This window comes from Rhinatrema bivittatum, chromosome 6 (genome assembly GCF_901001135.1).
Source record: "Rhinatrema bivittatum chromosome 6, aRhiBiv1.1, whole genome shotgun sequence".
Classification (NCBI taxonomy): domain Eukaryota; kingdom Metazoa; phylum Chordata; class Amphibia; order Gymnophiona; family Rhinatrematidae; genus Rhinatrema; species Rhinatrema bivittatum.
The window spans coordinates 149593180-149618100 of NC_042620.1; the positions used below are offsets into that span (position 1 = coordinate 149593180).

At 47.0% G+C, this 24921-nt stretch overlaps 1 protein-coding gene across 1 annotated transcript in view; it reads left to right on the top strand.

The window, feature by feature from the left end:
• The window catches only part of PGAP1 (post-GPI attachment to proteins 1), a 283616-nt gene that overhangs the window by 117883 nt on the left and 140812 nt on the right, over window positions 1-24921 (top strand). Inside the window, exons 13-17 of the mRNA XM_029606060.1 lie at window positions 68-145; window positions 9912-9987; window positions 11449-11522; window positions 17982-18033; window positions 18617-18683. Coding sequence (XP_029461920.1) covers window positions 68-145; window positions 9912-9987; window positions 11449-11522; window positions 17982-18033; window positions 18617-18683 — 347 coding nt within the window. The remainder of the gene's footprint in view (window positions 1-67; window positions 146-9911; window positions 9988-11448; window positions 11523-17981; window positions 18034-18616; window positions 18684-24921) is intronic.

Consider the following 24921-nt stretch of genomic DNA (forward strand, 5'->3'; position numbering starts at 1 on the left):
TATCAGCGAAAACACAATGGCCCCTTGCATATACATTTTGGATGTCTGATGATATTTGTTCTTTTAGGCTGTAACCTTGAAACTTGAAGACTACTCTTCTTTATCCCATGTGATAGTTCATGTGCCCATAACCAATGGCACAAAGGTAACAGTACTAATATTTGTTATAAATATATTTTTTCAACTTTTAATGTGTATTGTAATTTTCAGATTTATAATTCTGATGTTAAATCATTTTGATATATGATATGCCATTTTTTAGTCATTCAAAATGTTCAATAAAACATGAAAACACCATCTCTGTGTATGTAATATAGATAGGGATTTTCAGTTTTATTTTATTTTCCCTGGGACTTTATTAGTATTTATTATAACCAAACAAAAGAAGATTAGTTGAATATGACTCCTTTTTTTCCTCCCCAGTGATTTTCTGTTTTTGATGGTTATAATAAACACTGAGATATTTTGGGGAAAAATAAAGTAAAAATTGAAAACAAAGCATAGCATACAGTATTGCATATTAAATTGATTTCCTCATGCAGAGAATTTACTGTTTCTCTGAAGACAAAGTGAACCACAATTCAAATTGATGATATTGCTTGGCAGTGATCAGACCTATTTCCAGAGATTTTCAGGAAATTCTTAGAGCATGTATGATTGTTTTCATATCTTTGCAGCATGCCTCAGTTTATTTTTTGCATATTTTCAAATTTTTTCTTTGAGTCTCAGATAATGTTTTTCTGCCTCTGCTAGTTCCTTAGCTAGATTTTTAAGTGTGCATTCCAAGTTTTCTTATATTTTCACTGTCGCTTGCCTCCTCTAGGCCACAGCCCCTTTCAGATCTCTTGGTCACAGTTATTGTCCTTGGATTGTCTTCCAAATAAAGATTGCTTCTTTTGCTTTTGCTTTGTCAGTTTTTTCATAGTATTTCCAAGAAGAAAGTTGGTGTCTTCAGGTTTTATCCCATGTGCAGGCAGAAGATGTTCATCACTGATCATCACCAGACCTGCTACAGGTTTTTGGAGGAGAATTTGAATTCAACATTTTTCTAATGTCTCAAGGTTGTCGCCAAGAACAGTTAAAATCCATAAGATGATACTTAATTTGAAGAACTCAAGAAAATGAGCTCCAGCAAACTGAAGACAAAGCAGAAGGATCATGGAGCTGCACCATCCAAGAGTGGCAAATAAGTGCAGAAGGAAATATCAACTCTTTTAGCAATAAAACATAAAAAAGGAGGACCCAGAGACTAGAGAGATCTCATTCTCCCAGCTTGTGCCAAGTATCAAGCTTTGAGCACTCGAACATGGAGCTGAGTAGTTGCATCAACAATTAATCAAAGGAGCTGAAGCATCAGCACTGATCCCCTTCGCTTGCCCCTGATTCTAGTGGCTACTGTTTGACCTCCAAAGCGGCTGCTACTGGAGGCTAGCTTTATCTTCTGTCCAAAGCATTTTCTGCATTAGTCTTCAGAGGTCCAGCTTCAGGCTTTTGGCACCTTTCAAGAAACTGTGAAGGTGGTCAGCGCACCTGTTGTGAAGTCCATTGTATCTTTGGCTTAGCACTTTGAGGAAGAATTTAAGAGGAGACTTGCAAAGGTAGTTGCATAGCATGTTAATGGTGCTGATTAGCAAGCATCCAGTAGCTTTGCCCTGCGCAGAGCACTGAGTGACCCATCTGTTTGTTTTCTGCCTCCCCTTTGGTGCTGAGTATCTCATCACCGGCTTTTAGCATTGAGAGTCTGGTTTGGCACAGACTGTATTAAACTGAAACCAAATTGACATAGAATGGTAAGCTTCTTGAGCCTTTTGGAGCTGACCAGCCTCACATCCTTAAGAGATGCCCTTCAGTGCTGAAAGGTGGTTAACTCATGGGTTGGTGCTGGTCGGTTCTGAGAGTGGATCTAACAATCTTGGGGTTCTCCTTACACATCTGAAGAGTTTTTGTTCTGAAAAGGAGAATTCTCCTTATCTCTTCTCAGAACAAGCAAAGAGCAGGGCTCCACCTGAAAACCTTTTTTCCTTTTCAGATTGTATACAGGTAATGACTAAGGTCATTCCAGTTAAGCTGAAGGTTGAGAGAGAACCCATGACACTCCTGTCTGAATTCCAAATATCTGGATGCCCTTAGGGAGTTGATGGCAGTGCTCATCCATCTCCTCTGCCAGACATAGGCAGGAGGATGTGGGCAATCCCACATGCTGTACTTCTGGTTGGAAAGAAAATAGACACCAGATGCGTGAGGGATTTGACCAATTCAGTTACCACATCAGGTCTGTGATGATCAAATCTGCCCTGAAAAGTGCCAAGAAGTCTACGAAAAACACCTCTGTGCCTCCAGGGCTTGAATGTTAGGGCTTGAATGTCAGGAATTGGACCAATTTGAGAAGAAACACTATCAGAATGCTATGCTGCAGGCCTACATTTGCATACTGTTTTGGTAAAGGCCAGAAATTCACTGGCTGCCTCCTTCAGGAGGACAAAAAAATGTCATTCCCTGTTGGATGAAAGTTAGGAGTGTGAAAAGCATCTAACATTCTGAGCCTAGGATGGTTTTGAGACTGTGTTGAGATCCTCTGCCAAAGCCATTGATGAATGCAGTTTGTCTGTGAGCATCTGGCCTCCTTTAGGATGTACAGGAAAGATTTTCAGATGTGCTGTGTATCTGAGGGAATCTCTTCTGAGATGAAATCAAGTAAAAGATTGATCTTTTCAAAACCACATAGCGTGCTTCAGAACCTCTCCCCTACATTCTCCAAACTGCTGTCCATATTATGGAGGTACAGGAGTCAGGAACCTTGGAAAGAATTTTTTCAACAAAGAAAATGTTTCCAGGATCCAACCTGCCCAAGGAAACAAGGAGACTTTAGGCCTTACCACCTTGAAGTTAGAAGCTCTAAGTTTCACACTATCACCCAGTCAAAACCAGGGATGGACTTTTGCCTGAATCCAGAGACAATAGCCAAAACAGTCTTTGTTCTGGAAAACATCCTTGTTGGAAAGGAGGCTGAGATTTGATACACACTGTTGACTCATCATAACCTCTAACAGCTGGGTTCAACGGTTAATAAAAGTTTACACATTTATGCATATTAGAACATCCTCCAATTCCCCCCTCCTCAGAAGAATAATGCTCAACAAATAGCAGGACCTGTTCAGATTGGCAGTCTCTTCCCTCTTACAGACCAAAGTGGTCAAACCTGTCCCATTGCAGGGGACAGGAGGGGGATTTTACTCCAGGTACTTCCTGGTCCCCAAGTTAACTGAAGGATTCTGTTCCAGTTTAGACCTAAGGGCCTTGTACGTGTTTCTCATGAATGAGAAGTTCAGGTTGAATACCCTAGGAACTATAATGCCCCTGCTAAACAAAGGGAACTGGCTAAGTTCTCTTGGTTTAATAGAAGCATACACTCACATAGAGAGAGAGAGCCAATAGGTGGTGGTGGGGAACTGTTTGGAAAAGTCAGGGAGCTCAGAGACTGGATGTTCTGGGTGTAAACTTAAAAAAAAAAATAGTGATTTCCTAGTGTGTAGCAGATGGACTCAAAACAAGTGGGTATAGTGTGCTCGTGCTAGCAGTTGGAGACGGATCTGACGTCAGCACGGGTACATATACCTCCACAGGAAGTGTAGCAATTCAGTAATTTCCGTCTCCAAAGCAGTTTGGAGCTACCTCACGCTCACTGAGCGTGTTTCCAAATTCTACAAAACTAAATTCATAGAAAAAAACCTACCTGAAGACGAGCCCCGCACTCCTGCGGTGATACCAGTTGGTCCCTCCCCCAGTTGAGTTTCCCGAGGCGATTTCCGTGGTCCCTCGGAGGTAAGGGCCTTGGTCCGGTGGCCGGCTCGCGGCAGGGACCTAGCCCTCGAGTGAGAAGGGCTCGGGCGCGGCATAGAGGCAGCCTCGTTCCCGGCGTGGACTTGGCCCCCGAGCGAGACGAGTTCGGGCGCGGCCCAGAGGCAGCGGGTGCACTTCCTTGAGCGCGGCGGTGACGGTACTCACCCTCTCCCCCCGCAGCCGGAGACCGCCCGAGTCGCAACCGGGAAGCGCCGAAGACAAGGTAAGGCGTACATCTTTACTTGTTGGTCTCCGAGGAAGCGAGGATTCGCAGAGTCTGCCTATGTGGCAATCCGCCACAGAGGTCGCCATTTTCCTGCCTGGTTTGTCACCGCGCGATAGGCGCACGCTGTTAGGCGCACGCTGTTAAGCGTACATTGTTAGGCGCGCGTTCATAGGCGCCCGCTGATACGCCAGGCACACATGGAGCGTCAGAGAGCCCATGCGTCAGCGGAGCCGGCCCCTCCAGCATCAGGCATGAGCCTCTGCTCGGCATGCAACCTCAGAGCCACACAGAGCGAGGAAGCAGACTCCCTATGTGCCCAATGTGAAGAGGCCCTGGGAGTTCCGGGTCAGGACCAGTCGCAGCCCAGAGTACTTGCCAGTTCCTTAGGGAACATCCCGGACCTAGCAGGCAGCAGTGAGCAGCCGGGGACCCCGAGGGACCTGGTACCCCTCAGACCAGATCCTGCTTCGCTCTCCTGGGTGGAATTATTCAAGGGGATTCATGCCTTTGTCACAATGCAGGCTGCTCCCCGAGCGGGTCCATACGTACCGGATGACCCGGCCCCTGGACCCTCAAGGCCTAGGCACGGCCACATGCCACCCGGAACCCCCACTTATGGGGATTCAGATTGCCCTGAGGAAGACGACGAGTCCCCCGAGGAGGGAGAACTGCCCTCGGGGGTTGAGCCATATCGGACCATGAGGCGCTTCTTTTTGAAAGGGGATCTCCCAGGCCTGATCTCTCAATGCCTGTCGGAGCTGGCTATTCCGGGCCACGATGCCCCAGAGGAACCTAGAATGAACCCCCTGTTACCTGGATTTTCTTCGACTCCCGCCGGACAGGTTCGTGGAATCTCCTTGTTCGCCCATCAAGAGGACGGCCCTAGAGGTTACTTTGCGGAGGCTCCTGTCCCTAAAGGCCATAATCCCAGTGCCTGCAAGGGAGATGAATTCCGGACATTATTCCATCTATTTCATCGTGCCCAAGAAGGAGGGCACTTTCCGGCCCGTTCTGGACCTCAAGTCCGTCAACCGATACCTACGGGTCCCCAGCTTTCGCATGGAAACTGAGGTCTGTCAAGAATTCAGTACAGTCAGGGGCGTTTCTCACATCCCTAGATCTGTCGGAAGCCTACCTGCATATCCCAATCCATCGGGATCATCAGTGCTATTTACGCTTCAAGGTCCTGGACCAACACTTCCAGTTCCGAGCTTTACCCTTCGGGTTAGCCACCGCGCCGCGGACCTTTACCAAGGTCATAGTAGTAGTGGCAGCGTCCCTCAGGAAGGAGGGGATCCTCGTCCATCCCTACCTGGACGATTGGCTGATCCGGGCGAAGTCACCAGAGGAGAGCCACCAGGCAACCAACAGAATTATAGCTCTTCTGGAAAGCCTAGGATGGGTTGTAAACTTGAACAAGAGATCCCTACAGCCTTCTCAGTCGCTGGAATACCTAGGGGTTCAATTCGACACCCAGGAAGACAAGGTCAGCCTGACCTCCAAAAGGAAGTTGAAACTCCGGAATCATTTGCAGGCCCTGCTGAGCGCCAGCCGGCCCACAGCTCGGGATTACCTACAGGTTCTCGGCCTCATGGCATCCACTCTGGTGGTGATACCATGGGCGCGGGCTCATATGAGACCATTACAACGCGCCCTCTTGTCTCTGTGGAGCCCACGATCACAGGACTATACCGTACACCTGCCTCTACCAACCACAGTGCGGAACCAGCTACGGTGGTGGTTGCAGCCCGGCCACATGAGCCGGGGGTCAAGAATGTCCTCCCCAACCTGGATCCTGCTCACGACAGATGCCAGCCTGAACGGATGGGGAGCACACTGCGAAGACCTCACTGCCCAAGGGCGGTGGAACAGAGAAGAGTCAGGGTGGAACATAAACCGACTAGAGGCACGGGCAGTCAGGCTAGCATGCCTGCGATTTGCCCACAGACTTCGAAACAGAACGGTCAGAGTGATGTCGGACAACGTCACCACAGTGGCATACATCAACCGACAGGGCGGAACCAGAAGCCGACAGGTATCCCTAGAAATAGCCCCCCCTCATGACTTGGGCGGAAGCAAATCTCCAGGACATCTCCGCCGTCCACATCGCCGGGAAGGACAACACCACGGCAGACTTCCTCAGCAGAGAAAGCCTAAACCCGGGGGAATGGCAGCTGTCGCCCACAGCTTTCCAGATGATTGTGGATCAGTGGGGGACGCCGGGCATGGACCTACTAGCGGACAGGTCCAACGCTCAAGTACCCAGGTATTTCAGCCGCAGACGGGATCCTCTATCCCAGGGGATCGATGCCCTGGTACAGCCATGGCCTCAGGGGATCCTGCTATATGCTTTTCCTCCATGGCCCCTGCTGGGCGCCATTATACACAAGATTCAGCGGCACAGAGGACTAGTTCTTCTAGTGGCCCCGGACTGGCCAAGAAGACCCTGGTACGCAGACATGAGAAGACTACTGACAGGGAATCCTCTACCTCTGCCTCCATACAGGGACCTGCTGCTGCAAGGTCCCGTCCTCCACAAGGATCCAGCTCAATTCTCTCTTACGGTCTGGCCATTGAGAGGGCTAGATTGAAGAAAAGAGGATACTCGGAGCCAGTAATAGACACACTCCTCCGAGCACGCAAGTTCTCCACATCACTGACATATATCAGGATCTGGAGAATTTTTGAAGCCTGGTGCGACTCTCGCAGCACCAATTCACATGCCGCTAAGATTCCTATCATTTTGGACTTCCTACAAGATGGACTTCAGAAGGGTCTGTCCCTCAGCTCCATCAAGGTTTAGGTAGCAGCGCTGTCTTGCTACGGTCCCAGGAGTGACGGCAACACCATTGCCAAACACCCAGATGTCTCACGTTTCCTGAAAGGAGTCAAACACATTCGTCCGCCACTGAAGTGGCCAGTGCCCCTGTGGAACCTCAACCTAGTGTTGGAATTTTTGGCGGGATCCGCCTTCAGACCCCTTCGAGGCCTGTCTCTCCGTTTGTTGACCTTGAAGATGGTGTTCTTGCTGGCTGTATGTTCAGCACGCCGCATCTCGGAGCTACAAGCACTGTCCTGCCGTGATCCGTTTCTCAGAATCACTCCAGAGGCTATCCATCTTCGCACGGTTCCTTCCTTCTTACTCAAAGTAGTCTCACAATTTCACCTCAACCAAACCATATCCTTGCCAACCACAGAAGGTTTGAAGAAGTCGGAAGAAGGTCGAATACTGCGTCATCTCGACATCGGCAGAATACTGGCCAGATACTTGGAAATGTCAGAAGCAGTACAAAAGACGGACCATCTGTTCGTCCTTCACAGCGGGAAGAAGCAAGGAGAAGCGGCCTCACGGCCAACCGTCGCCCGCTGGATCAAAGACGTTATCAAGGCGGCCTACGTAGAAGTGGGAAAACCACCACCTCTACAGGTCACAGCTCATTCTACCAGAGCGCAATCGGCCTCTTGGGCAGAAACTAGGATGCTGTCGCCTGCGGAGATATGTAAAGCGGCGACGTGGTCCTCCTTCCATACCTTCTCCAGATTCTACCGTCTGGACGTTCAGGCCAGGGAGGACATAGCATTTGCGAGGGCAATCCTAAACAGACCTCGGACAGCCTCCCGCCCAGTCCGGGAGTAGCTTTTGTACATCCCACTTGTTTTGAGTCCATCTGCTACACGCTAGGAAATGTTGAGATTACTTACCTGATAATCTCCTTTTCCTTAGTGTATGCAGGTGGACTCAGCATCCCGCCCGGCTGCCGGTATACATGGGGTTCGCCGACTCGCGGTAAGCCATGTTTGCTTATATAGGGCTTCCACCCTGCCGGGTGTAGACGCCTTCCGGTTGAGAACACTGGCGGTCTCCATCTACCATCAATTGGTCAGGGTAATCCTGTTCATTTAAACGATCGGTCAGTCACACATATATCCATAAAAGCTTTTGCAAGGAAGATTACTGAATTGCTACACTTCCTGTGGGGGGTATATGTACCCGTGCTGACGTCAGCATACACTAAGGAAAAGGAGATGATCAGGTAAGTAATCTCAACATTTTGCATGCTCCACTTCCCATGAAGATGTAGTACAATAAAAGGTAAAAAAAAAATCTGTCTTGAATAAGGAGTGATACCCTATAGGTGGTCATGCTCTAGGGTTAGCAGCTGGAATATATTCTTGGCAATAACTGAGCAGAATGGATAGATCAGTTGAACTTTTTCCACTTTTAATTAGTATGCTATACTATAACTCACAGGAACTAACTCAGATTTGTTGTACTGTGCACTCCCTTTTTGCCTTGAATCAGTTCCATGCACTTTACAAAATGTCTAGCTTTTTGCAGTATTCCTATGCAAACTGAGGGTTCATATATTTTCTTACCTGGATGATTGGGTACATCTCAGGCAGGAGCAGATGAATCAATGCATAACATAATTTAGATGCTGGAGTTATTAGAGTTTGTCATCAAGTACCCCCAAATCCAATCTGAGCCTGCCATCTTAATTGCAATTTATTTGGGATCTGCCAGACACAGCTAAAGCCTTTACTTTCTTTTCTGCCAGCAGTACCTCAGATATATAGGATTTTCTGTACGACATGTAGAGTAAGCAGAAGTCCCAGAATAACAGGAATTCATCAGTATAACAGAGAGGTTCAGACACTCCTTGTCTTGATGGCTCTCCCATTAGTTTGACTAAGGTCATACCCATTCAAATTCATTTAATCGTTCTGCCTACTGGTTATATAATCTGCATTGGGAAGCTCACACTCTGGGCTCCTGACTTTTTTCCAGAAAAAAAAGATTACACAGCAGTCTCTTGGATTGATTGATTGATAACGATATAAAGGTTTTCAGAAATCGGATTATCCTAGTTCAGACTGGCAGGTAGCCATGTTCTAACTCAACAAGCAGGAGAGGAGCTAGACCTCTCCTATGTCAGGAAACTGACAGACTTTGAAATTTAACCATCTTAAATGGAACAGCCTTAAGGGCAGAAAACATTCTGAAAGACTGAAATGGCAAGAGATGGTGACGTTATCCATTTGTGTGACTGGTGATTCCAGTAGCTTCAGAGAAAACCTGTTAAAGGTAAGCAATTTTACTTTCATTTATGAGATCCCCTGTTACAGAATAGTGTATACTGAATATGGACTATTTTTCATAGTCCTAACATATTCCTTATGTGGAAGCATGGCAATTTCTATCATAAGAACATATTACTTAAGGAACATTTATTTCAACTAGTCCTAAAGCCATTCTTGTAGTAGTAATAATTTAGCTTAATGAAATGTCTTTGAATATACCTTTTAGAGAAGGTTTAGTGTTCATTTTTGTCGTGGTTGATTTTAATCTCTGTTTATTGCTCTATTGGGTTGACATTTCACACACTGCATTTTATAGCTATTCTATATTGCTGGTTTAATACCTTTTCTAAATGTGCTGCTTTTGCTTGTTTCTTTGTTAAACATTTTTATTTGTAATTCAGTTAGTCTAGTTCATTTCTCAGTTCATTCTTGCTTGCCTTTCCTTGAAATATATAGCAACATGCTTTAAATCTACTATGTCATCAGAGCACCCTATGCCTTAGAATATATTAATTGTTAGAAATGTATACCAGGTTGGTGAAAACACTTTAAGCTACACAGACTGCTAGCAAAAATACAGTTGAAGTGATCTAGAAAATAAACATACATTTAAAAAATATATTTATAGATTGTTAATGAAATTGGAATAAAATGCAGAAATGCTCAAAGCAGAGTGCCAGTAGTTTAGCCTGAGTGAAATCCCACTGCTCTTGCCTCTCACCCCAGTTACTTATACAATGTTTGAATGTGTTTGTCTTAATAGTTTACTATGGACTGTGAATTCTTTAACGAGGACTCCAGAACTGTTCATGTTCCTGTAACACATTTCTTTTCATTTGGTATGTACAATCATGCATTTATAGAAACTGATAATCATCATTGCATAAAACTGTCTGAATTTCCTTTCTGTCCTTTTTTTAAGGGTTTTAAATTCTTAGTTCTTCACTCAAACCTGTGTTTTTCTTTATGGAAACTCTAACATAGATTTCCCTCTCTGCATATCTCTGTGTCAGCCACAGATTAATGGGCTACATATAGTTATCTTCAATAAGAATCTGTGCAGAACAGTGGTTTCATGTGAGTGTGTTGTCTGTCTGGTTTTTAATTCCTCACAACAGACCATATTACATTAACCTGAATACCAATGGATGCTTTCAGCACCCAGAGGTAGTGATTATAAATAATGGCCCTTACCTATGGGGGAGAAAAATAACCATGGTATAATTTTCCTTTTTTTAATTTTTTTCCCCTGCTGTTTATAATTTTGGTCTGAGAGAGTACAACACAGGCTCTTGAGACCTTTCCTTTCTGGCACATATGTTCATTTTACAGCTGACTGCTTCACTCTTCCAGTTATACTATCCCTTCCTTTCCAATGCCATTCCCACTGATTTTGGGTAGTGATTTCTGTACGACACAGTCCGGTACTTAAATTCCACATAATTTACTCCCTTCATTTACTCTTTTTTTTCCTGGGATCTTTTTTTCCCCTAACCAAGAGTGACCCTATTTTGACTATGAACTTAAATTGCATCTTTTCTCTTAACCCATATGTTCTACCATCTAGTTCCATGTGGTATGATGTACTGAATTAGACACAGAAGCATGATTTCCACCTCAGTGCCTTCCATAGTAAAAGTCAAGAGAGATGACAGTTTATTTTACCATCTAAATGTATAAATGTCAAATAATAATCCATGCTTAGGACCACAATTAGGGACTTTTTTTTTATAGAGCATCTATATTGCTCTACACTAACTGTGCAATTTAAATGAAGTTATTGGAGGAAAAATGTTCTTGCGTACTTTCACAATCCATAGCAGAAAAAGCCATTGCATGCTACAGCTAGTCAGAAGTTATTTTGGATAAAGTAACATATTGTAATAGAGCAGAGAAAACAAAATAATGTAGACCCTTACTTGTGCCATCTGTAAATCTGTGGCTCTCTGACACACCTGCCAGTATCATTTCATCAGTTACAAGAATTTAATCCTATTTATGACTACTTTTCCCATCTCCTCACCCTGAGCATGCATGCTACAGCTCTGGCATCTTTAAACTCATATTCTGATCTCAGTCAGTGCTATTTGAACTTTGTTACTGAATGGGATGAGAAACTTGCTGCCTGACTCCTGAGGATCTGAATATTGTAGGATTAAATTTGCACCTGTAGATAGTGCGTATATCCCATATATATGAAATTTACAATACAGTCCAGAAAAGGATGACCAATCCAAGAAGATGCATTTGTGTGGCCTTTTGTTTGCTTGGCAAATACTTAAAGGCACTTTGTTTTCCAGGACTTTCATCAAGCAAGGTGAAACTAAATTCAGCCGGTCTAGTTCATAATGTGCAGCTTCAACAATTTGGCCAGGTAACTTGCTAACTGAAAAAATGCTTGGACATATATTCAAGTTTTCAAAAGAAATATAGGTTTGCTCGGTGGGGGTGGGGTGGTAATTTTCAAGGAGCTTGTGTATTTGGACAAAGTTCGTGGGTACTTTAATGGGCATGCTTTTATACTAATTTTGAAAGAAAAATTACCCAAGTAGTTTCTTTTTTGAAAATCAGCATAAAGAGTGCATGCTAAAAGCACCTATGCAACTTTGTACCTGCCGTTTTGTGTGAGTGGTAAAATAGTGTGTGCACTTTTTTGAAAATATTGTGTAAGTGCACTGTTTTCCTCCTTATATCCAAACACCTCTCCCCAACAGCACTGCCTTCACAATCCGGCTGAAAGTACGTGCTCTGAGGAAGCTCAATCGAGTTTAGAGCCAGGCTGAGAGAGGCTCTTTTCTGACTGGCGCCATCTAAGTATGTTAATCTGTTTCAGTATAGCTAAGATTACTTTGATAATTGTCTTCTCCTTGGTGCTGCAGCTGCTGATATTTTAGCAGCTAAAACTGTCAAGTTTAAGCTTTAGTTGTGGGTTTTTGTTTTTATTTTTTGTTTTTTGCCGAAAATTCCCCAGTTAGATTTTATTGGATCATATTCCAAAAATGTATTATTCAGACTGATACAAAAAATAATTTATTTGGTTGAAATGGTTTTGGGACACATTTAATTTGTCCTCTGATCCAATCATTGCTGTTAGTCTTGCATGCAAATCCATATCTTCTACAAACTTCTAGTTCCCTGTATGTACCAGGATCAGTCCAGACCGCTGGGTTGTGTCTCCCTTCCAGCAGATGGAGTCAGAGAAAAAAAGCTGAAGGCACCCTCTGATAACCCAGTGTGCCACCTGCTGTCCCTCAGTATTTCTCTGACTCCAGCAGATGAAGGAAGACATAACCTGCAGTCCTGATCTTTTCCAAATTTTGGGGTTCATTTCTGTTGGAAACTGGTTCCTTTTATTCCTGTTTATCTTTGACTAGATCAGCTTTTTATAATTAGCTAAAAAAATAAATAAATAAAAGGATAAAGAAAGTACAGATCCTTCTCCCCTCTGGTAACAGACAGGGCTGGGCTTAGTGCTCACCAGCCGCGGTACCCGGAGGACTTCACTGATACCCGGGTAGGGGGGATTTACCGGTGTGCCGGTCCCTCCCCACTACGATTCCAGAGAAGTTACATTCCTCTGAAGGGAACTTTTTACTGTGGCTGTTCAGGGAGGTGCATTCCCATGGTTTTCATCGGCTCCGTTGTAAAAAAAAGAAAAAGCCTGTCTTAAGTGCCCGGGGCTCCGGAGGCACTTACTTGCTTGCTCAGTTGTTTCATACAGCCATGCCGAGGGGATCAAAATGTACTGCTTGTGGAAAGCCAGTAACACGGCTCTCCCGAGAGGGCCTCTGTCACCGCTGCCTCCCCGGGAGAGAAGGGCCTTCACAATTACCTGTTTCAGGCAAAAGAATGTCTTCACCACGTTTGCGCGGCGCTGATAGAAGGCAGACAGCTCCTCTACAGCGATCTGCCCCAGTCCTCGATAAGTGCGGGAACAGCGGCCATTTTAGGTGCTTCGGGCTCCGATGCAACACTGGGCTCTGGGGGAGGGGATCTTCCTCTCCCCCTGTCTCTTCCTGAAGGCATTTGGATGCAGGGTTTGAAGATCCTCCTATTCCCCCTCCCCCTGCCGTGCCTCCAGCTAGGGTCTTAAAAAGGCAGCATCCTTTTTCTTCCCAGTTTGATTTGTTGCTGCATAAAGCCTATATGGAAGCAGAGGCAGATTTGGATTTGCAGCCATTTACACCGTCTAAGGTCTCTAGAGCTCCGAATGGGCAGGTTCCTACAGCTCCTATACCTCCGCCGGCCCCGGTCCCAGTGGTACCGGCAGCGGTTCCCCTAGTCCCCGCGCCTCTAGACACTTTCACGGCGGACGCGGGCACAGGCGATATTGATGACGAGTCCGCTCCAGTTGAAGGGGATGACCCTCAGGTGCTCCGGTTATTTCACAGGGAGGAGCTGCATCCTCTAATTCCTCATGTTCTACAAGAGCTTTATATTCAGGCTCCGCAGCTGGTGGCGGAACCTTCCTCTGGGGACCCTGTTCTGTCAGGTTTGAGGGACCCACCTACAACCTTCCCTTTTCACCTGAAGCTCCTGCAACTACTGACTCGGGAATGGGAAGCGCCGGAGGCTAGCCTGAAAGGTAGTAGAGCCATGGAAAAACTTTATCCGCTTCCGGTAGAGTCATTGGATTTGCTTAAGGTTCCTAAAGTGGCTGCGGCTGTCACGGCGATCGCTAATTGCACGGCAAGGAGGAGCAGCTCTCAAGGACCTCCAGGATAGGAAGCTGGAGGTTCTTCTCAAAAGAATTTTGAGGTTTCGGCGCTCGGCGTCAGGGCGGCCGTCTGTAGTAGTCTAATGCAGAGGGCTTATCTTAGGTGGGTGCAACAGTTGCTCACATCTCAGGAGCTCCCCCCTGAGGAGGCTGATCAGGCGAATCGTCTGGAGTCGGCTGTGGCTTATACCGCTGATGCCTTATATGATCTCCTTATCGCGCACGATGGCCTCGGCGGTTTCTGCTAGGAGGCTTCTTTGGCTTCGCAACTGGTCAGCTGACGTTTCGTCAAAGTCGCAGCTGGGGTCCTTCCCTTTTAAAGGAAAGTTGTTATTCGGTGATGAACTGGAACAACTTGTCAAAAACATTGGAGGATAATAAGGTATACAAGCTCCTGGAGGATAAGTCCTGCTCTTCCCGTCCTTTTGGGTCGTTTAGAGGGCATTTTCAGGGCCAACGTTGTTTTCAGACGGGTAGGGTTCCATCCTTTCATCTGAGGCAGACGTCTACGCGGTCCCAGGTCTGGGCACATTCCTTTCGCGGCAGACGAGCTACGCGTGATGGAAACTCCCAAGGTTTCGCTACAAGCAAGGCTGCCCAATGAAGGTGCGCCGGCCCATTCCTCCGTTCCGGAGATCGGCGGATGTCTCTCTCTGTTTCGCAAGGAATAGGTCATGATCTCATCGGACCAGTGGGTTCTAAACGTCATAGAGCACGGTTACGCTTTGGATTTTGCCCGCCCACTACGAGATCTGTTCTTGGTGTCTCCTTGCGGGTCCCAGATAAAGCAGCAGCGGGTACTCCAGACCTTGGTTCGCTTGAAGGATCTGGGTGCGATTGTCCCGATCCCGTTGAGCGAGCGTCGAACCGGACAATATTCCATTTACTTCATGGTACCCAAGAAGGAGGGCTCCTTCCATCCAATATTGGATTTAAAGAAGGTCAACAGAGCACTTTGGGTTCCTCGTTTTCACATGGAGACGTTGAGATCCATCATTGCGGCTGTTCACAAAGGCGAATTTTTGGCTTCTTTGGATCTAACGGAAGCTTACCTACACATCGGAATCCAAGAGAGTCATCAGAGGTTTCTATGGTTTATGATACTGGGCGAGCATTACCAGTTTTGGGCACTCCCGTTCGGGTTAGCGATGGCTCCTCGTGTTTATACCAAGGTAATTGTGGTAGTGGCGGCAGCCCTCCGGCGGGAGGGAATACTGGTTCACCCATACTTGGACCACTGGCTCATTTGTGCAAAGTCGGAGGAGATTTGCAAGGTGGCAGTTCAAACGGTCTTGCATAGTCTTCGCTCTCGGATGGGTAGTCAGTTTTACAAAGAGCCAATTGGTGCCTTCCCAGGGCTTTCAATTCCTGGGAGCCCATTTCGATACCACGGTGGGCAAGGTTTTTCTCCCACAGGACAGAATGCTCAAGCTGATGTCTCAGGTGTGCCGCTTTTTGGCTCTCCCTTTACCCACGGTGTGGGACTGTTTACAAGTTCTCGGATCTATGGCGTCTACTCTGGAGGTAGTTCGCTGGGTGTTTGCTCATATGAGACCGTTATAGAGGGCATTGATTTCCCGATGGGATCCCAATTCAGAGGAGTTCCATTTACCTTTGCCCCTCCTGGATCCCGCCAGGAACAGTCTCTCATGGTGGTTGGTTCCCGATCACCTCCTGAAGGGGATGGACCTAGAGAATCCCCAGTGGGTGATTGTAACGACGGATGCCAGCCTGTCCGGTTGGGGAGCAGTCTGTCAGTCGTGGACAGCTCAGGGGAAATGGACGCTTCAGCAAGCCAAATGGTCCATCAATCGCTTGGAGACAAGAGCGGTTAGCCTAGCATTACGCACTTTTCTCCCTGCTTGTTCGGCATCGTTCGGTGAGAGTTCTCTCAGACAATGCGACAACGGTGGCGTACATCAACAGGCAAGGCGGAACAAAGAGTTGTCCAGTTGCCGCAGAGGCGGACAGGTTGATGGCCTGGGTGGAACACCATCTGGTTCGGTTGGTGGCATCTCACATAGCAGGAGTAGACAACGTGCAGGCAGATTTTCTCAGTCGCCAGCAACTAGACCCCGGAGAGTGGGAGCTGGCCGAGACGGCGATTTGGCTCCTGATTCGTCGGTGGGGGGTACCCCGACTAGATCTGATGGCTACTCAGCTGAACGCGAAGGTGGCTCGTTTCTTGAGCCGCAGGAGGGAACATGAGGCGGAAGGAGTGGATGCCTTGGTCCTTCCGTGGCCCCGCGACATACTGCTCTATGTGTTTCCTCCCTGGCCGCTGGTGGGAAAGGTCTTGAGAAGAATAGAGTCCCACCGGGGCCCAGTGATTCTCGTGGCTCCAGAGTGGCCACGGAGGCCGTGGTTCGCAGACCTGATCAACTCAGCGGTCGATGGCCCCTTGCGTCTCGGTCACCTTCCGAATCTGCTATGGCAGGGTCCAGTATTTTTCGAGCAGGCTGCTCGCTTTTGTCTAGCAGCTTGGCTTATGAGAGGCGGCAGCTGAGAAAGAAAGGATATCCGGATGCGGTTATCTCGACTCGGTTGTGTACCCAGAAAATATCTACCTCTCTTACTTATGTTCGAGTATGGAAGTTTTTTGATTCCTGGTGCAGCGGGTTGAACGTGTCCCCACACCGGGCCACTTTGGTACATATTCTAGCGTTCTTGCAGGACGGCTTGAAAAAGGGCCTGGCATACAGCTCGCTTCGTGTTCAGGTAGCTGCATTGGGCTGTTTACGGGGTAAAGTCGATGGTACGTCTCTTGCAGGCCATCCTAATGTGGCTCCTTTTTTTGAAAGGAGCCAAGCATTTACATCCACCGGTGTGGGCCGTTTGTCCATCGTGAAGTTTAAATTTGGTTCTCTGTGGACTCTGCGGCCCTCCTTTTGAACCACTCAAGCATGCAACTTTGAAGAATCTAACACTCAAAGCGGTGTTCCTCGTGGCGATCTGCTCAGCTGGGCATATATCGGAAATTCAAGTGTTGTCCTGCAGAGAGCCGTTCTTGCGGATCACGGATTCGGGAATTTCGCTGAGAACGGTACCCTCTTTTCAACCTAAGGTGGTCTCGGATTTTCAAGTGAGCCAATCAATGGAGTTGCCTGCTTTTCCGGATTTGGATCGGACTTCTCCTCAAGCTCAGGAATTGAGGAGACTGGATGTCCGGGTGCTTCTACAGTATTTGGAGGTGACTAATACTTTTAGTCTATCAGACCATCTTTTTGTGCTATGGAGCAGTCCTAAGAAGGGATGTCAGGCTTCCAAGACTACCATCGCCTGATGGTTAAAGGACAGCATTGCTTCGGCATACATATGTCACGGGCGTCCGGTGCCAGATGGTCTTAAGGCTCATTCCATCAGATTGCAGGCGGCTTCTTGGGCAGAGAGTCAATGTGTGTCGCCTCAAGAGATTTGCAGAGCAGCCACTTGGAAATCCTTGCACACGTTTGCTAAGCATTACCGTTTGTACGTCTGGGCTCCTGATTTTGATTCCTTTGGCAACAGTGTGCTTCGAGCGGGACTTTCCAGATCCCACCCCATTTAGGGCAGCTTGGGTACATCCCAGCGGTCTGGACTGATCCTGGTACGTACAGGGAAAGGAAAATTGGTTCTTACCTGCTAATTTTCGTTCCTGTAGTACCAAGGATCAGTCCAGATGCCTGCCCAGGGGTATAGTGTTCGGGAGAGTCCGCTTACTTGTTTCTCTTTTCTCTTTGCAGTGTTTCGAAGAGAATGAAGAATGAAGACTTTGAATATGGTTTTATATCCATGCTCTTCTTTATGTATATAGTTTTGACAAAGTTTTTTGGGGCAGTTTCACTGTTTTGATCTAGTTATTGGTTGTTCACCTTACCTCTTCTGCTTTGATATTGATTATACTTAGGGACAGCAGGTGGCACACCGGGTTATCAGAGGGTGCCTTCAGCTTTTTTCTCTGACTCCATCTGCTGAAAGGGAGACACAACCCAGCGGTCTGGACTGATCCTTGGTACTACAGGAATGAAAATTAGCAGGTAAGAACCAATTTTCCTTTCCCCCTTTAATGCCTTCCAGCAAAAAGCGCATACTTGAAGGATTCTGAATGAAAACAAATTTTGTTGGTTTATTCTCTAGGTATACCAGGCTTTTAACATCTTTGTTGAGAGGAACTGCCAGTCACTCGGAGGTAAACTGACTTTCTGTAATATGTGTACAGGATTATGAATGTGTTCCAGTCTGAAACGTATACCATTATTTTCACCAGTACCTGAATGAGGGCACTGTTCTGCTGGTATTTCTTTTTGTGTAAAACATGAGGTTACAACCTCCTGAATGCGACAGCCCTTAGGAAATAGACCAGAAAACATTCCAAGAGCCGAACGTATAATCTTTCAAGAGTGGTTTGAAACTTTAGATCGGACTCCTACATCATGAAGTTTACTCTTGATTCTTATCCCATCATTTCCCCAATACATCACTTTGAGTGCATCTTAAGGTCTAGTGTCTTCAAAGCTCTTTGTTAATTGCAGTTTTGCTTGAACTGGAGAACTCAGAAATATCAAATGGGACAGTTTGATCCATCATTGCTTCCCAAAGGTTTCGTCAGTATTCCCTGCTCTACTTTGGAATTAGGCACTCTGCTTAGCATCTCAGAAAGCAAAACTGCATAGTAGTTATTGCAGGATAACGGTTTTTGGTAAAGTTGACATTTATTTATCTTGTTGAATTTGTTTTCTGTTTTACTCACTCAATAATTTTTATTCTTACAGAAAAGAAACTTAGTGTTTACAGGCTTCATGTACCGTGGTCACATGAAGATTCCACTATTTTATCAAGGTAAGCAAACTAAAAATCTTTTCCTTGCTAAAGGAATCATTATGGATAAAGGACAAAACCTCACAAAATTCAGGTTACCTTTAATAGATGTTTGAAATCAAAGGTCGATATTCAAAGCGTTTGTCTGGCTCTCCTTTGGCGTCAGCCACACAAACCCTGATGTTTTGAAATTTTTTCCCAACTCTTGAGCTAAATTTTGTCTGGGAAAGTTTGTGCCTGAAAAAAAATTACCCAGAAAAAATAGGTGGTATTTGGGGTATTCTCATGGCAGGATTTCATTGTGTCTGGCTAGCACTGATATATTCAGCATTATGAAAAACCAAGCCTCTATGGTGAATCCCCCTATAGACCATATAGACAAACAAACAATAGGGACTCAATATTTTTTGCCAAAATCTGTCTGGTACTGCTTTAAATGGTTAACAACCACTTTTGGTTAGAAATCAGGGGAAAGACATGTACCGCTTTATTCTGTTTATAGCAACCAATTTTTCTTTCTATTTTCTTATGCAAATAAAATCTAATTAAATAATTGAAATTCCTTGTAAGTACCTGGATCAGTCTAGACTGTGGGTTATGCCTCCCTTCCAGCAGATGGAGACAGAGAAAAACTTGAAGGGCACCCTCACTTAACCTGGTGTGCCTCCTGCATCCCTTCTGTATTTCTCTGTCTCCAGCAGATGGAGGTGGTGCAAACCCTGCAGTCTTGCCCTGTTTCTGCGGTTTAGGCTATTTCCCTTTTAAGAAAAGCAAAAAAAAAAAAAAAAGTTAGAGAAAAGAATCTAGCTTTATGCTTTGAATCAAGCAGACAGAAAAAGAAAGGGGGGGGGGGAGTACCTTTTAAAGTCCCTCCAGGGGGTTGTCAGATCCTGCGGGGTCATCCCTTCGGGGTGCAGGTTGTAGAGTTGGGGTTGGTTACCCCGCAGAGCTCCAGCCAGGTAAGAGATTACCAGGGGTCCGGTCCCTCTCTTTCCCTGTGGCAATCTCCCGAGTTAAAAAAAAAAAAATCCCGAGCACCCTTAAACTTTGTCTTTTCGTTGGCTGCAGTCTCGGTCGGGTTCGCTTTGATTTCACGGTATTTTCGCCGCGTTTTCACCGCGATTTTATATTTTTTGTAGTCCCCACGATGCCGCGGCCATCTTGTTGTGTTGCCTGCGGGGAGTCCTCGAGGCTCTCCCGGGCAGGCATTTGTTTCCGCTGCCTTCCTGACAGGGAAGGCAGCTCTTTTTCTGCTTCAGCAGCTTTAGTAAAGCCCAAAACTGCTAAAAAAAGGGCTGCTCCGCGTGTATCTTGGGCTGACCCGTTTCCCCTATACGCGGGAACGGCATCCATTTTGAATACATTTGGCGAGGCTCAGGCAAGAGCTATGGGGGCAGGAAGCTTCCCCCAGCGTTGTCACCGGTCCCTGCCAGTCCTGACGATCATTCTGATTCGGACCAGGATTTTTACCAGGAGGATCCTGATTCCCCAGGGGGGGATGAAGTTGATTCTAATTCTGTTTCCTTAGATTTTGTCGTCCTCATGCACAAAACTTTCCTGGCTTCAAGGTCTCCTCAGAGTGGTGCTTTGCCTGTGAGACCTCCGCAGGGACCGCCTCCTAAGCTTGCTAAGCATGCAGAGGTGCCCGCGTCCCTTCGGGTCACGAAGTTAAAAGGATCTTTGCTTTCAAGCAGTTCAGCCCCTCCGGAGGTTCCGAGTGCTGGGGCTGCAGACGCAGTGGCCTCTCCTTCCCCCCAGCTGTTGGGGGATCGGAAGAAGAGCAGGGGAAGCAGACATCCTTGGATGGGGATGACCCTAAAGTGGTCCGTCTGTTCCAAAGAGAGGAATTAGAACCTCTCATCCCTTCGGTTCTCTCAGCTTGGTGTGGAGATCCCTCCACATGCTCTGCCGCAGGATTCGGTGGACCCGGACCTGGCGGGCTTGAGAGCGTCGACCCGAGCCTTTCCTTTCCATCCCATGCTTCAGCAGCTAATGACCAGGGAGTGGGAACCTCAGATGCTGGGTTGCGGGTTGGTCGGGCTATGGATAAGCTTTATCCATTGCTAGAATAATCTCTGGAGCTCCTGCGGTCTCCTAAGGTAGACACTTCAGTTTTGGCTGTTGTCAAGGGGACCACTATTCCGGTCGCAGGTTTGGCGGCTCTCAAGGACCTTCAGGATCGCAAGCTGGAAATCCTGCTTAAGCGCATCTTTGAAGTTTCGGCCCTATGTGTTCGGGCGGTGGTATGTAGCAGTTACATGCTGTGGGCAAGCTTGTGCTGGGTCCAGCAATTGCTGACGTCTAGAGATCTTTCTCCAGGAGAGTCAGAGCAGGCAGAACGTTTGGAGGCTGCGGTGGCATATGGAGTGGATGCACTGTATGACCTATTCCGCACGTCCTCTCACACCATGTCGTCAGCAGTGTCGGCAAGGCATCTTTTGTGGCTGCGCAACTGGTCAGCGGATGTCTCATCCAAGGCTCAGCTTGGGGCTCTTCCGTTTAAAGGTATTTTTTTATTCGGTGATGATTTGGAGCAGTTGATAAAGTCCCTGGGGGGGAACAAAGTTCACAAGTTGCCAGAGAACATCAGAGACCCTCCAGAGGGTTTCAATCGTCCCGCTCACGTTTTCGGGGACAGCGTAGGTTTCAGCAGAGCAGGCAACAAACAGCCAGGTAGCAAGAACCGTTGACCAGAAACCAAGCCTGGACCTCTTCCTTTCGAGGCTGCAGAACCTCCCGGGAGGGTGGTTCTTCATCCTCTCTCGCCTTCAAGACTCCATAATGAGATAGGGCCGGCCCATCACCTCGATCCCTCAGGTTGGGGGTCACCTGTCCCGGTTTTACGAGGCATGGGCCAGAATTACTTCTGAACCATGGGTGCTAAGCATAATAGAACGAGGCTATGCTTTGGAATTTACTCGACCTCTCAGAGATTTCTTCTTAATATCCGCATGTGGTCACCGGGGCAAACGGCAGATTGTTCGTCAAACTCTAGAATGCCTCCTGGCTCTCGGAGCAGTGAAGCCGGTCCCTCCAGAACACTGGAGGAGAGGGAGGTACTCCATTTACTTTGTAGTCCCAAAGAAGGAGGGATCCTTCCGACCGATTTTGGATCTCAAGAAGGTAAACAAGTCTCTCAAGGTGCTGCACTTTCGTATGGAGACTCTGCATTCTGTCATCACGGCGGTCCGCAAGGGCAAATTCTTGGCTTCTCTGGATCTGATGGAGGCATACTTGCACATTCCCATTCACGAGGATCAGCAAACGTTTCTTTGCTTTATGGGCCTAGGAATGCATTACCAATTCTGCGCTTTGCCATTCGGTCACGTTACCGCCCCTTGTACGTTCACCAAGGTCATGGTGGTTGTGGCAGCGGCTCTACGGAGACAAAGCCTTCTCATTCATCCCTACCTAGACGATTGGCTCATCAGAGCGAAATCGAGGGATTGCTGTGTGGAAGCTACCCACAAGGTGACCACTCTCTTGGAATTGCTCGGCTGGGTAATCAATCAGGCCAAGAGCAACTTTGTTCCTTCTCAAACAATGGACTTTCTGGGAGCCCGGTTCGACACCACGATCGGGAAAGTTTTTCTCCTGCCGGATCGAATGACCAAATTGATAGGGCAAGTTCGTCGCTTTGTTGGCACTCTCACTGCCCAAGGCCTGGGACTACCTTCAAGTTCTTGGCTCAATGGCATCTACTCTGGAGGTGGTTCCCTGGGCGTTTGCTCATATTTTATTTATTTATTTATTTAACAGTTTTTTATACCGACCTTCATAGTAAATAACCATATCGGATCGGTTTACATTTAACAAGGGTATAACTGGAGTGACAATTCAAGTAAACGAAAGATAACAATAGGTAGGAATAGGTCAAAAAGTTACAATCAACAGGGAAAGAGAACTTGGAAGCTTGCAACAAGCTGGAAAGAAGATAAGACAGGAAATAAATATAAAGTGTTACCATAGAGCGTACGGGTTAAAAGCTTAAAAGGTGCTTTAACCTGGAAGTGTCAGAGTCCATTGTTCGTGAGTATAAATGCCAGACCGGGTTAGAGTGAAAGGACAACTAGTGATTGTCTGGTGGATCGGCGAAGGCTTGGTGAAAGAGCCAGGTTTTAAGTTTTTTTCTGAAAGTTAAAAGGCATGAGACCGTTACATATGAGACCGTTACAATGAGCGTTACTTTCCCGGTGGGATCCCAAGTCTGAGAACTTCCAATTCACTCTGCCACTCACCGATCACGCCAGGTCCAGTCTTGGGTGGTGGCTTTGCCCACACAACTTATCTGGAGGAGTGGATCTGGAAGTTCCAAACTGGATAGTGGTGACCACGGATGCCAATCTCTCCGGCTGGGTTGCTATTTGTCAGTATCTTTCAGTACAGGGCAGCTGGTCCCCGGAGGAGTTCGGATGGTCGATCAATTGCCTGGAGACCAGGATGGTTCGCTTGGCTTTGCAACACTTTCTCCCTCGCTTACGCAATCAGGCAGTTCACGTCCTCTCTGACAATGCGACGATGGTGGTCTACAGCAAATGTCAAGTAGGCACCAGAAGTCAAGCTGTAGCCAACGAGGCGGAGCTGCTCATGGCTTGGGCAGAACAAAATCTTGTATGCTAGTAGCATCTCACATCACCGGGAAGGACAATATACAAGCGGATTTTCTAAGTCGGAGGCACATAGATCCAGGAGCGTGGGAGCTTTCGGACCCAGCAATGGATCTCATTTCTCACAGGTGGGGGACTCCCCACATGGACTTGATGGCGACACGGGACAATGCCAAGGCTCCTCGCTTCTTCAGTCGCAGGAGAGATCATGGTGCAGAAGGGGTCGATGCGCTAGTACTTCCCTGGCCAACATTGGTTCTCCTTTGTGTTCCCTCCTTGGCCTCTGGTGGGCAAAGTTCTTTGCAGGATAGAGGTTCACCCAGGGAGTGTAATCCCAGTGGCTCCCAAATGGCCCCGACATCTGTGGTTTGCGGATCTAATCAATCCTGGCGGTGGACGGGCCCCTACGACTCGGGCATCTTCCACATCTTCGTCAAGGTCCTATATATTTTGACCAGGCAGATCGCTTTTGTCTAGCGGCCTGGCTTTTGAAAGGAGGAGATTGAGGAAGAAAGGGTACTCTTAGGAGGTTATCACTACACTGCTACAAGCCAGAAAAATGTCTACCTCTCTCTCGTATATTAGGGTGTGGAGAGTTTTTGAGACGTGGTGTCTTGAGCGAGAGATTCTTCCCAGACACACTACTATTGCTCAGATGTTAAGGTTTTTGCAAAAATGGATTAGCCAAGGGCTTAACTTTTAACTCCTTCCGGGTACAGGTAGCAGCCCTAGGCAGTCTGGTTAGCAGTTCGGTGGCGTCACATCCAGATGTGGTGCGTTTCCTCAGAGGAGTAAGGCACTTGAAGCCCCCTGTCTGTCCGGTATGTCCGTCGTGGAGCCTTAATTTGGTACTTTGCATATTGTGTGATCGGCTATTTGAACCCATTACAAAGGCAATGTTAAAGGATCTTACGTTGAAAACAGTGTTTTTGATGGCTACATGCTCAGCTCTCAGAGTTTCTGAGTTACAGGCTCTCTCTTGTAGGGAACCTTTTTTGAGAATTTCTTATTCGGGGGTTTCTCTTCGAACAGTTACGTCTTTTTTGCCAAAGGTGGTCTCATCTTTTCATTTAAGTCAGTCAGTTGAGCTTCTGGCTTTTCCTAATTTGTTGAACGATGTCCCGCATGCACGAGAACTTCATTGTCTAGATGTTTGATGATCTTTTGTTACGCTATTTGGAAGTCATGAATTCTTTCAGACTCTCAGATCATTTATTTGTCCTTTGGAGTGGTCCCAGGAGAGGTCACAAAGCTTCTAAGACAACGATTGCACACTGGTTGAGAGAAGCCATTTCGTCTACATACATTTGTAAAGGACGACGTGTTCCTGAGGACCTGAAAGCCCATTCTGTTTGCTCTCAAGCAGCTTCTTGGGCCAAATGCCAGTTTGTGTTGCCTCAAGAGATTTGCAGAGCTGCTACTTGGAAGATGTTCCACACATTTGCTCGCCACTACCGCTTAGACGTTCAGGCTCCGGACAGTGGCAATTTTGGCAGTGGCGTGACTCGCAAGGTCCCACCCGGTTTAGGGAAGCTTTGGTACATCCCACACTCTGGACTGATCCGGGTACGTACAGGGAAAAGAAAATTGGTTCTTCCCTGATAATTTTCATTCCTGTAGTACCAAGGATCAGTCCAGACACCCGTCCCAGG